General features: G+C 54.3%; 1 protein-coding gene across 2 annotated transcripts; it reads right to left on the reverse strand.

Moving 5' to 3' along the window:
* Positions 1–364: 364 nt before the first annotated feature.
* On the reverse strand, positions 365–12,072 carry HAS3 (hyaluronan synthase 3). Of its 2 annotated transcripts, none has more exons than XM_053211205.1 (4): positions 11,943–12,072; positions 7,542–8,177; positions 4,533–4,634; positions 365–3,725 (listed from the first exon to the last, which is right to left on the reverse strand). In XM_053211205.1, the coding sequence occupies exons 2-4, from the start codon at positions 8,175–8,177 to the stop codon at positions 2,802–2,804; spliced, it is 1,662 nt and encodes a 553-aa protein (XP_053067180.1). In that variant the 5' UTR covers positions 11,943–12,072; the 3' UTR covers positions 365–2,801. The 2 variants fall into 2 exon arrangements, with proteins under 2 accessions (XP_053067180.1, XP_026931882.1); XM_027076081.2 differs by lacking the exon at positions 11,943–12,072 and adding an exon at positions 11,380–11,898.
* Between the last annotated feature and the right edge of the window lie 216 nt (positions 12,073–12,288).

A 12,288-nucleotide genomic window follows, 5' to 3' on the forward strand; every position in this document is an offset into this window, starting at 1 on the left:
CAGGAAAGGAATTTTACCCAGTGCTTTTCATTGTTATAGACTGGCCACAGTCCTGTATTATCTGCCAGATAAAATGCTGTCACTCAAGGAGGAAACAGTGACCTTTACCTTAGCCAGGACTCCCTTGTCTGCCAGTGATTTCACCAGAGACCTTGCCCACCTTCAACAAAAGTTGGGCCGTTGTAGGTGTGCAGTTAACAGTAAGGTGGGCCTGCTGTATTCCCCAGGTCCAGAGGCAGCTGTGAACACTTACCTGTTTTGAGTTCCACTGCAACTACCTTGACAAAACCATTTCTATCTCAAGTACCTCTTTGGAAATGGAATAAACCAGTTTAAGGAGGAAGTAGTCCAGAGATAACCAGCATTATGTGAGAATCTTTATTTTGACAAGTGCAGTATAAAATTTTGACCTGAAAAGTAAAAAACAAAAACAACAACAAAAAAGTAAAAATAAATATGTTTACAAATTATTGTAGAAAGAATACAAAAGGCTTAAAATTCTCAATGAGGAAAAACCAAAATGTGTCCAGTTGTATATAAAGGCTCTTCCCTTGCAAGAAACGGGGATAAAGCTGAAGACCCAGTTTGGTTTCGCTGCTGAAAAATGTACAAAATAACTTAGAAAAACCAGTCGAGGTCAAACGTTGTGAGCCCACTACTTGTACCTGCCTACCCTTGTTCTGAGCAAAGTTGAAAACCACAGTGCAAGGCAGAGCTGATGGTAGGACAACCAGTTCTCCATCTGGAAATCCATCCGACATTAACCTTCAAGTAAAAGCTGAAGAAAAACAAGCCCTTAGTTAAGTGTGAGCTCTGCAGTTGGCTGGCTGACCGGATTTCCTCCATTGTAGTGCTCAAAATAGTTTACTTGGCCAGCAAAAACACGCAAGAGCCTGGAACAACCGCCTTTAGCAAATGCCTGCTGCCTCTTCCCAGCCTTCATGGGTTGGACCCAACACCGGCCAGCAATCTTCTCAGAAGCTCGAGGTCTGTGTGATGTAGCGATGTTGGTTGCACCTGGAAAACCCTTGCGTTCATGGGAGATGAAGGAAAACACCAGGGTTTGCCAATCTGTGGCTCAGAGCACACTTTGTTCCTGTGTAGGAAGCACCTGGGCACACTAGAGTCTTGCCCCTTCAACTCCTGTCAACTTCAGTGCTGGTTCTGAGGGGCTAGCAGGCCCTGCTAAGAATGGACATTCGGAGAGCACAAGTACACCTGCAAGCAAGCAACCCCTAAGTCAAAGGCTTAGTCAAGATTCCCAGTTTCAAACTCAAGAGCTGAGAATTGTCTGTGGATTGCAAATGTCTAGAAAATGCTTTCCCTTGCTCCCCCTGCACCACCCCCCCCAAAAGGGCAGAGAAATAAAAGCTTCAAGGGGCGTGAGAGAGAAAACAAGAACCTTAGGATTTAGGAACCAGTTCCATCTCCGAGTTTGGTTTCTGGAAAGAAGCAAATGCAATAATGACTATCCACAACTTCGCTGTAAGAATCTCCTTGAGAAGCCACTGAAGAGAATGGACAGTTTCAAAGATGACCAGCTTGGATTGGAGGCTTCACTTAGGGAACGCTGAAAAGGTTTTCACTGGACATGATTGTCAATATCTGTAGTCTGAAAGTCATGCACGCTTAGCCAGCTGCTAAGGAATCTGTATAAGCACTTGCAAGATTGTGGCTAATTTGGTCAGAGGCTCCTAATCATTTTTCCCCCCACCTGCTGAGGACAGGGTTGCTTATTGCAGAGGGGCTATGAGAGTCCAGACTCTGCCTCAGTTGCTAACTTGAAAAACTTACCAAATGAGAAGGAAGGTGGACGAGGTGACTTGGTGCATCACCTTGAAGAAAGCCAAGTGGAGGCTGTCTTAGACTCAGAGCTGAGTTTGAGAGAGGAATTCAGGAGTGTGCAGGATCAGGTACCCAAGCCCTCACTTCTTTTCTGAGCACGTTGGGGTTTAATCTTCCTGGTAGATGACCAAAACCTTTCCTCTCCCCAGCAGAGATCACAGACAAGCTCATCTAGGTGTTGGGCAGTTTTCAGGTGAGCTCCATTCAGCCTAAGGCCCCCATATAGGCCATGGCCTTTAGCACAACCACCAATCTTTGTTCCTCCTGGCAAACTTTCATTTTTAACATCTATGTATATATACATACACACTTAAAAGGAGTTCAGTGCTAACTCTCTGCTAGTTTGGCTCATCCTTGGGATGTTGAGATGTGGAATGGAGTATGTCATGTAATAAAGCACCATTCCTGGACCCTGTTTTCTGATGCCCAAAGATCAGGCTTCTGGGCCTTGTATCAGGCACAATCTTATTGCATTGATAGCTAGATTTGGGGGTGAGGGTGGGGAACACATACTAGCCAGCCCAGATCTCTCAAATTCTCCCACCACCTCTGGTTGTGTTCAGATGGGCTAAGAGAACCCCTTCCCGCAGGCTGTCATTGCTCACTTACCTATCAGAAGTTGCCACTGATTGGAACTAATTGTCTTAGCACACTTCTGGGTTGCATTTGGATCCCGGGGCAGGAAGTGGAATCTTTCCCAGAGGCCATGACACACGCAGAGGCCAACAGACAGGCGGCATGAAAACAAGTCGCCCCCTGAGCTGGAAAGGTGTTGCCTCTAAGCAGAACTGCCCCAGGCCATAGTACAGTCACCATTCTTTGCACTTCAGATTTGTCCTTTGGACCATTGACGAACTAAAACAGCACTCCCTCCTCCCTCCCACCCCATCTTTTCTCTTCCATTCCCCTTCCCTCCCTCACCCATTGCACTTTTCCCACTCTGCTTGGGGGCCATGTCACACCTCAGCATAAGCTAAGCTGTACTGTTCTGGCTTCTTCCCACATCGCCGGGCGATGATGGCCAGATACAACATGAGGAGGGCTACCCAGTAGCAGCCATACAGGATGGCCCCAGAGACCAGGAAGGCTAGCTCTGTCTCACTGAACAGATCCTGGCAATACGCTGTGTAGGCCAGTCCCCCTAGAAGGACTGCCACCCAGATGGACACAGGGATGAGGCCAATGAAGTTCACCACGATGGTTTTTCGGCCAGAGGTGCCCCAGCCAGACTTGTTGATGGTAGCAATGGCAAAGATCTTGGCCGGCAGGAGGCTGGACATATACAGAAGGGAATAGAGGGACATGAAGATCATTTCTGCATTGCCCCGAAGGAAGCAGGCATAGGTAGCCTTGATAATGCCCACCAGCTGCACCGTCAGCAGGAAGAGGAGAATATTCCAGATGCGGCCTCTGTAGAAAAGCTGTATGACTGTGGCAATGAGGAAGAAGGGGAAGAAACCTGTGACCACTGATTCGTAGGTCATCCAGAGGTGGTGCTTATGGAACCACAGAGAGTTGTAGAGCCACTCTCGGAAGTAAGACTTGCTCCAGCGGGTCTGCTGGTTGAGCCACCGGAGGTACTTGGTGGGAGTCTCTGTGAGGCACTTGGAACGTGCTGTATACTTAGTCCGGTAGCCGAGGCTCAGGACTCGGTTGGTGAGGTGGCGGTCATCTCCGAAGCTGCACTTGCTGCCCAGGAACTTCTGATGGTACCAGTCCTCCAGGAATTGCTGGAGGAGGCTGTTGCGGTACATGCCTAAAGGCCCACTAATACACTGCACGCAGCCGAAGTAGGACTGGCAGGCCCGCTCCACGTTGAAGGCCATCCAGTACCGCACACTGCTCAGGAAGGAGATCCACGAGTCATACTTGTTGAGGATCTGCAAGGGAACCGGAGATGCTGGGCCTCCTCACCTGAGGACTTGAGCCCCAGGAGACAGACAGCAGAAACCATGAAGCCTCCTTACCCTGAGTTCTGAATCCCATCGCTCAAACTCCTGGCCATCAGTCCTAACCCAGCCAAAGCTAGAAAACCTGAGGCTCGGAGGAGCCAACCACACCCAGTCACTCTCACTGTGGTGTGCACTGACTGGCCCAGTGAAGTTGCTCTAACAGTGAAAGCCACCTTCCATCTCAGCAAACAACCTGGATGGTGGCAGAGAGAAGGGCTTGAAGGTGCAGCTCATCACCCCAGCCCCCTATCCTGACCCTTCAGCACTGGGAAAGCTTCTCAGGAAGACTTGGTGTGTTACCAGCAGTACCCTCTGGAGGAAGATGTGGCCCCTTATTATTAACCATACTGCCCTGTTCTTAACCATTCAGGGCAACTTCCTGAAGAACAAGGGTTTTCTGAAGGGTCCAACTTTGGAGGTGCTCGCTGCGCCAGTGCCCCAAAAAAGCAGCACCCTCCGTGATCAGTAGCCTCAGGATACTGAGCTCCTCCCAGCAGCATAGGCTCTCTACATACCTTTAGTGATTTCCTTTTTCCTCAGGTTGAAAAAGAGCAGGATAGGGATGGGGTAGCAAGTGAGTTCTTTGATACTAGTGAAAACTGTCAAAGAAGAACCCTCCCCCCCACACACTTCCAAAATACTAGACATTCAAGATGCTCATTTTCCAGGCGTATTCACTGCATTAGGAAGAAGAGTCTAGGCCCTACCCCCCAGGAGTCCCTGATTACTTCTTACTTGTACATCTCCTCCAACTCCCCCTACTTGGGGGTCCTCCTCCAGGACTCGAAGCATCTCGATGGTGCAGGCTGGATCCAGCACGGTGTCAGAGTCGCACACCTGTAGAGGGAGGAGTGCATTATCAGCCCATTTTGACCTCAGGCCTATGCACACCACATGCTGCTCACTGCTGCAGGGACATAGCCGCCTCTCCTAGGATTCACTTCCAGCTACCAGCAAAGAGATCTATGCTAAATGCAAGAGGTGCGGCGAATAACAAAAAGAAGGAAAAGGAGACTTTAGATACCAGGTTTGACAGCCACTGGGCTGAGAGACAAACCCGGGAGACTTGGTGCCAGGCCTGGAAAGGGAAAAGGGCTTAGCACTGGGCAAGTTTTTAGCTTCTACAGAGACAGGCTCCACAAAAATGGTCGCCAGACATTTCCCTGGAGTTCCTGGGAAAAAAGGAGGAACACATTATTGAAATCAGTTGACAGTACAGTAGCTAGGCTAGGGCAGGCAGACCCTCCACATTAGGCCAAGAAATGGCTCTTGCCAGAGGCTACTGCCCGAAGCGCTCTCCTAGGATTCTTAACGAGGTCTTCCCAGTTTCAGCCTCTGGTACCAGTTTTGGACAACCTACAGCCCAAGAGCAGGATGCATCTACCCAGTCATAGGCCCCCCACTAATAGGGCTGCGAGGCCTTCTGTGCTCCTTTGGCCAAGTCTCTGAGGTCAGGGCACGGTATGTTCAAGGGCTGCCCTCACCTGCATTCTTCTCTGGGAAGCAGGAGCTGGAGTCTGGCGCCTGACACCACTTGGCCATCCTGACACGACACCTGGACTTTATATACTCTGGATGAGCGTGGAGGCTGGCAGCTGCTGCCTCCAACCAGGGCCTAGATCAAATCCTGCCCACTTGTCCACATTCCCTGGGGAGAACTCATGGTCTGATTCTAACAGGTGGCTCCATTAGTAGTTGAATCTGAGCTATGAACTCTCACCCAGGTGGCTGACTCCTTGTCTATTTTCTAGAAAATTACACAGAGCCCAGATAACCACTGGCAGAACAACAGAGCAAAGAGCAATACCCACAGATGAGCCTACACTCGGCTTTCCAAAAGCCTAAAATCCTTTTACTAAAGTTGCTAATCCTGTGGGAAGGGGGCTGCCCTCCCACCCCATGCCCCGACCCTGCTGGAAGACGTGCTGGCTACAGACCAGCAGCTAAAGGTGGAGGGGGATCCAGGCAGAGCCATCACACCTGCTCCCTCCTACCTCCTCACCAACCTCGTGCTGGACTCCCAGCACTTCCTGAACTTTACAGGCCAAGTTTTCCAGGACTGCCCATCTCAAGACCACTTCCTCCCCTGACCCTAACCCATTCTTCATGCTGCTCAGCTTCCTTCACTCCAGGGAGGTCTTTTGAGCAGAGCAGGGTTAGAGTAGAGCTCCTGCCTGCCTGGGTTTCCCCCTGGCTGAGGCAGGGCCGTCTCCCTCGGGGAAAGACCCACCAGTAGAAGGGCTGTTGGAAGACAGGCTGGAATCCACCAAACGTGACTGAAGCCCAAGCTGCCCCAGGCAGTGAGCCCAGAGCCATAAAGGGAAAGGCTGGCTCAGGTGTGTGAGCCTATTCGCTGATCCACCAGAAAACACAAGTAATGGTCAGTAAAGGAAGATGTGTGGCAGGTCTGGGGAAATTCTGTGCTTCAAGGGAGCAGATGACCATGTCCCTGTGGTTTGAGCATGTGCCAGGTCTCAAGGGCTTTTCCTGTGTCCTCTGAGTCTCCAGGAAAGCTTTAGAGGCCCCTTGACTCTAGATGAACTACAGAATCAAATGCCTCAACAGCCCTCCCTACAAGGCCGTGGAGGTCCTTGGGCCTAGGAAGACAGAAAGAAGTCAAGGTACCAACTCATTTGAGGATGCAAGTTTCAAAAAAAGCCAAAGCCAAAATGTCTGTGGCAAGCTAGTTTTAGGTGGGTACAGTACAGAACATTTCAATATCAGGGTCCTCAACGTGCTGTCACCAAGACTGGGTTGGTACATAGGTGGGCTACCACGACAGGCGCTATTTATTCTGGCATGTGCAGAGAAGGAATGCAACAGAGAAACGGACGGTGTGGATGCTGGACCAAAAATCTGGGGTTCTGGGTGCAGTTTCTACTTGGTACCAACATGTGTGTGGTTTCAGTCAGTTCTTTCTACATTTTGTTACTTGAGAATCGGAGCTATGTAATCAGCCTAATAAAATTTTCAGGCTAATGTCAATGACAGTTTTGACCAGAAGCTAGACTGAATCTGTTCAGGATCCCAACCTGCCGAGACTGCTGAAGGACTAAGCTGGGGGGTGACTCACTGCCGTGTCTTTCCATCTCACAAATGCAAATCTGACACGGGGTAGAGAAGGACCCTTTGGCCCATAACTAAAACAATACTTGAGTGCTTTGGAGCATGATTTGTTTTACTCTTCACCACACCTTCTTATGGAGAGACTCATCTCCATGTTACCAGTGGCGAGGCAGTATAGCACAACGGGTAAGGGCAGACTTGAGACAGACTGCCTAGGTTCAAATCCTATCTTTGCATGTTAGTGCTGTGTGAGATTGGGCAAGTTACTTACCCTCTCTGTGCTTCAGGTTCACCTTCTATGAGTGGAAATAATAGTAGTACTTATCCTCTAGGAATACTAGGAGGATTAAAAGGATGGTCTCTGAAGCTCCTGCAATGGTGTGTGGTATGCAGTAAATGCCGCACGCCGATCTGCTCTTCTTAGTAGTGGGATGCCAGTCCAGAGACCCGCCCAAAGTCACAGAGCTAAGTAACAGAAGAACCAGGATCCCATCCCAGGTCTTTCTGACCCCAGGACTGCTGTTCCGAGCAGCAGCTGTCTTGTTGCCCTTCTGAAGCGCAGAGGAGGGGTGTGCTCAACACAAGAGACCTAAACTGGACCTAACCTCCCTGGACAGTATAGGCCCAGCTGGCCGGACACAGCCCCATGTCTGCATGCTTCTGGGAAGGCACGCTTACCTGGATGTAGTCCACTGAATCACCAAGAGCCTTGAAAGCCGTGTACATGACCTCTCGCTTGCCTCCCCACTTCTGCATGATGCAGGAGAAGGTGCTGGTTCTCACCACATCCCGCACACGGTCCATGCCCTCCTGCAGGCTGGCCTCGGTCTCCCCTTCGCCTGCCTCATGGAAGTTGCTGCGCCACACAAAGAAGCCAGCTTGCTCAGTGCCGCCTAGCACCTCGTGGAAGATGTCCAGCATGTAGGCGTCCTCCTGGCGATTGCCATCCACCACCATGACCACCTTGAGGTCAGGGAAGGCGATGCGCTGGGCGGAGCGCAGGCACTTGCGCAAATAGTCGGGGTCCTCCTGGTATGCCGCGATGCACAGTGCCACCGAGCGGCGCAACGGGGAGGCGAGTTTCAACGGCCGGCCCGCCCGCCGCATGCGCCGGTGCTCCAGGAAGGCAAACAGGCTCTGGATGAGCAGGTGCAGGCCCAGGATGGCACCGTACAGGCCGAAGGACAGGTAGTGCTTCTCTGTGTGAATGAACTGGTAGCCTGTCACGTAAGCCGCCAGGATGCCACCCAGCACTGCCAGGGCAAACAGGCTGGTGCCCACCACACGCAGGGCTGTCGTCAGCTGCACCGGCATCTGGTGGGAGGAGGGAGGTGTGGAGTCAGGCAGAAGGCAGCATTTCTAGTCCATGGGAGTGGGGGTGTTTTCTCTGGGCCTGGCCCAGAAGTGGGGAAATGATCCAGTAATAAAAACCACTGCCACTGACTGCGCATGACTAAGACTGTTTGTACAACTCGGTAGTCAAACTAGTGGGGTTCAAATCCCAGCTCTGTCACTGTCTGTGTGACTGTGTTCTGCCCCTTAGTTAACTCATCTGTAAAGTGTGGACTACAGCTCTACCTTGTAGCATCTTTAGGAGTTAAATGGATTACATATGTAAAGCATTTAGAGTAGCATTTATTATTGTTAGACAAACCAAAGCCAGAAAGAGCTAGGTGATCCACACCTGGTGGATGGCGGTCCTGGGGTGTGCATGACCCAAAGCTCTCCTAGGCAAGCTTCAGTTGGGGGGAACCTGAGGCCAGAGGCAGCTCTGAGCACATGAGAGGCCCAGGGAGAGCAAAGAGGAGGATGGCCAGGGAGGTAGCCAGTGGCCAAGAGCTTCTACCTGCCCTGTACCCACTAGGGAGCTGCACAGTGGGAGGGGAAGCAAAGCACAAGCACCAATGAGGCCCATGAAAAAGTAGGAGAGGCAAAGAGGAGAAAGAGCAGGAAACATAAAGAGGTGGAGGAGGCAGCTTCCCTTTCTTCAAACAGCAAAATCAGACAAAGTTCCCCCTGTGTTCTCTGCTTTCTCACCTTTTTCTCATTTACTTGAGAGGCAGGAAAGAAAGGGAAAGCAACCAGGGAAAAGCAGACAAGGACGAAAAGGAAATGAGAGTTGGGGTGTGGACAGCTCTCCTGGAAGCCCAGCAGTCAGGGCGTCGGAGGGAACTGCAGCCACCACTGCAGCAGCCTGGGAGGGGAGGGGGGGCGGCCTGGGAAGCCCCATCCACTCGGTCCTAGTGCCCGCACGGAATCTCTGTGCTCAGCCACAGGCCCTGCCACTCCTGGAGATGCTGACGGGTTTGGTCTGCACTAAGTCAGGGCTCCCAGTAGCGCCCTGTTGGGAACAGCTGTGTTTTAATGAAAAGAGCCTAGGACTCAGCACCGGAAGACCTGTGCTTGAGACACAGCTCAACCGCCTCCTGGCTGCCTGACCTTGCCCAAGTTGTCTGAGACTTGGTGTCCCCCGCCTAAGAAGGGGTTCTAATGATTTCTGGCTCCGTAGGTCTCAAGTAAACAATTTGCCTGAAATTAGAAGCACTTCCAGCCCTGATGGACTATCCAAGTGGGGAGGCCGGGGAAGTGGGGAGGGTCTGATGAGGACAGCTCCCCCACTCCATTCATACCCAGGCCTCCACCCCATCTACTCTTTGCCACCAGCCTCATCTGGAGGATCCCATTTCCAACACCACCCACCCGCCACAGACAACGGGGTCTCACTTCCAACCTTCTCCAACTCTGGATCTTATTGGGACCAACCCCTGAGCCCCACTCCCAACACAAATGCGCCTTCTTGCCAGGGGAACAGTGTCTGTTCCCTTACCACCTGCCACATAGGACGGGTAAGGAGCACGCAGTCACTGCCTAAATCAGTCTGAGATTCAGGCACCAACAGCATTCCAGCAGCTGCGGTCAGGAAAGTGCTGTTGGCAGCCTCGCCTTCTCGGGAAGCGCGGGCTCCAGGCGCTCTGCCCCGCCATCCCTGGGAGCCTGCTTCCTCTGCAGGACTCCCAGTCTTCCCTGCCCCCCACCCCCACCCCGCCGCCATGCGCCTGCTGCCCAGGGGAACCCCGGGGCTGCACCTACTCCAGAAGGGTCCCCGTCGCCCTCTAGACTTTACATGCCAAAGGGGCGCCTCTGGGCACCGCCGCCCACCTGCGCCGCAGGAAAGGGCAGGGGGCGCCGAGGCCAGCCCAGCAACCTGCCGGGTGCTGGCGCCCCGCCTCGGTGCAATGCCGGAGGCGGTGCCCACCAGGTTAATGCAGCCGGGAAAGCACTCGCCAGGCTTCTCACCCCCGCCTGAGCCTCGCCTTCTGGCACAGGCGGCGCCGGCCACACCCACGTGCCGGTTTCCCACGACTCAGCGGGGAAGGAACGGAAAACCCAAGAAATCAGTCGGACCGGGCCCCGCTCATCTCCTCTGGGCCCCAGTTACCTTGGCAAAGTGTGCCTGCAGACAAAGGCAGCATCTCCGATGTCGCCGGCCCCTTCCTTTCCCGGGCAGGACCCCCAACCCCGCACACGAATTGGAGGCACTACCCTGGCACCCCTACCCCACCGAGAGCCAATAAGGTTCCACAGCCAAAGACCCCACGAGCAATCAGGTGCTGGTGCGGTCTCTGGAAGGGGCGCCCCTGCCCAGACAGGGGGCCGTGCCAACCCAAGCGGGAGAAGGGTAGCCTAGATCGCCTCTCATCCACCCCCATTTCGCTCAGAAGGGATCCGCTAGAGCTCGGTCCCCCTAGTATAATGCGCACCCGGCTTCAAGGACACGAGGTTGGGGGGAGCTCCCTAGAACACTTCTCCCCCCCCCCCACACCAGATGACGGAAGGAGAAAATCCTCAGCCAAGGACGCACGCCGCCAATCTACACCCGAAACTTTGCGGGGCTGCCAGTGTGCAGCCTCTCCAGCTGACAGGTGTGCCCTGCTACGAGGCCCACACTCGGCGGGATGGAAACTTGTGCGCGGGGCTGGGGCTCTTTCCCTTGCGCCTGGCCGGCCGTCCACCCCCCCCACCCCCCACCCTTCCGAGCCTGCTAGGAAAAGGGAGGCCGGGCCCAAGGATACACGCGGCCGTGGCCCGGCTGACCCGCAGGGACCAAGGCGCTGGGCATTTCGGTGCCGGACAGGTGCGAACCCCCAGGGTGGAGTGGGGGAGGGAGAGACTCCAACCAGCCTCGTGCCCCGCACCGTCGTCCGCCCCCTAATCCATTCACAAAACAGGAGCCGCAAGGGAGGAAGGGAGGAGAGGCTGGAGGAAGAGAGGATGGAGGAAGAATGGGAGGAGGGGTCAGTGGGGAGGGGGCTGCAGAAACCACCGCCCGGGAGCCTGGAGATACTGCAGCCCTCAGCCGGCCTGCCGGCGCCGGACGCGGCGCCCGCACGGCGGGGGAAGCCGGTGGGGGTCCGCCGTGCCCGGCAAGCGGCACCCCTGGAGCCCGGCGCAGCCCCCGAGCGGCGCGGCGCGGCCCGCCCCTCCGGTGTGGCCGGCTGGCCGGGCCCGCGCTCACCGTGCCGCCGGCTGCCCGCGCTCCGGTACTCAGCAGGCCCGCGGCGGCTCCATGCCCCTCCTCCTGCTCCTCGCCGCCGCCGCGCCTCGCTCCCCGGTGCACCGCCGCCGCTGCGCGCTCCGACTGACGAGCGCCGGCCCCACGGAGCCGCCTTTAAGTACCGAGCGCGCACCCGCCGGGAGAGGCGCCCTCCTCCGGCCCCAGGGCCGGGAAAGTTGGAAAGAGTGGGAGGGCTCCCCCAGAGGGCCGCGAGGAGCACCCCCTTCTTAGCTCAGTCGGAGAGGGCTACACGCGGCCGGTGCTCGGCGGGACGCGGGGTCCCCCGTGCACGCGGCTCCAGATTCGGTCTCTGCGCCCTGGTAAGGTGGGTTCCCCCAAGGCAGCCAGAGGCGGAGCTCCTCCGCGCTCGCCTCCGGACCAGCTGCCCAGGAGGAGGCGGTCATTGTGCTCAACCTAGAACCTGAAGTGTTAACTTTCAATATAACCCCTAGCGACTTCCAAAACTGTTAACTCTCCGTCCCCCCTCCCCCGCGCCCCGCTAAGCCTCAAAATCTACTACTCACTCTGCAAACCCGCGGAGGCGATGGAAATCTTCCTGCGGTTGCCGCACGCGGAGAGGTTGTTCGTTGTATAGGGTACTCCCTAAAACCAAGACAGTAGAACCTTCCTGCCCGCAAAAAAAAAAAAAAAAAAAAAAAAAAAAGAGGCAGAGGCGCAGAAGAGAATAATTGTCAAATATAAAAAGACTGTTCAAAGAAGGTATTAACAATTGTGACAAGCTTAGCTTTGAATTCCGCAGTGGGGCGCTGATGACTTTAAGGGTTTGCAAAACCTCCAAATGGTTTTGCAGGAACCTTGGAAGTTCCGGTGTCTTAAAGCCAAAACCAATTCCTCCTCCCCCTTTTTTTT

The sequence above is a fragment of the Acinonyx jubatus genome, chromosome E2 (genome assembly GCF_027475565.1).
Source record: "Acinonyx jubatus isolate Ajub_Pintada_27869175 chromosome E2, VMU_Ajub_asm_v1.0, whole genome shotgun sequence".
Classification (NCBI taxonomy): Eukaryota; Metazoa; Chordata; class Mammalia; order Carnivora; family Felidae; genus Acinonyx; species Acinonyx jubatus.

Bases quoted from the DNA above. Each gene is read 5' to 3' on its own strand.
- HAS3 (XM_053211205.1), bottom strand. From the start codon at position 8,177: ATGCCGGTGCAGCTGACGACAGCCCTGCGTGTGGTGGGCACCAGCCTG. The intron at 4,635-7,541 runs GTAAGCGTGCCT...CTCCCTCTACAG, and splicing joins ATTCAGTGGACTACATCCAG to GTGTGCGACTCTGACACCGT. The intron at 3,726-4,532 runs GTAAGAAGTAAT...GTTCCCTTGCAG, and splicing joins GAGTTGGAGGAGATGTACAA to ATCCTCAACAAGTATGACTC.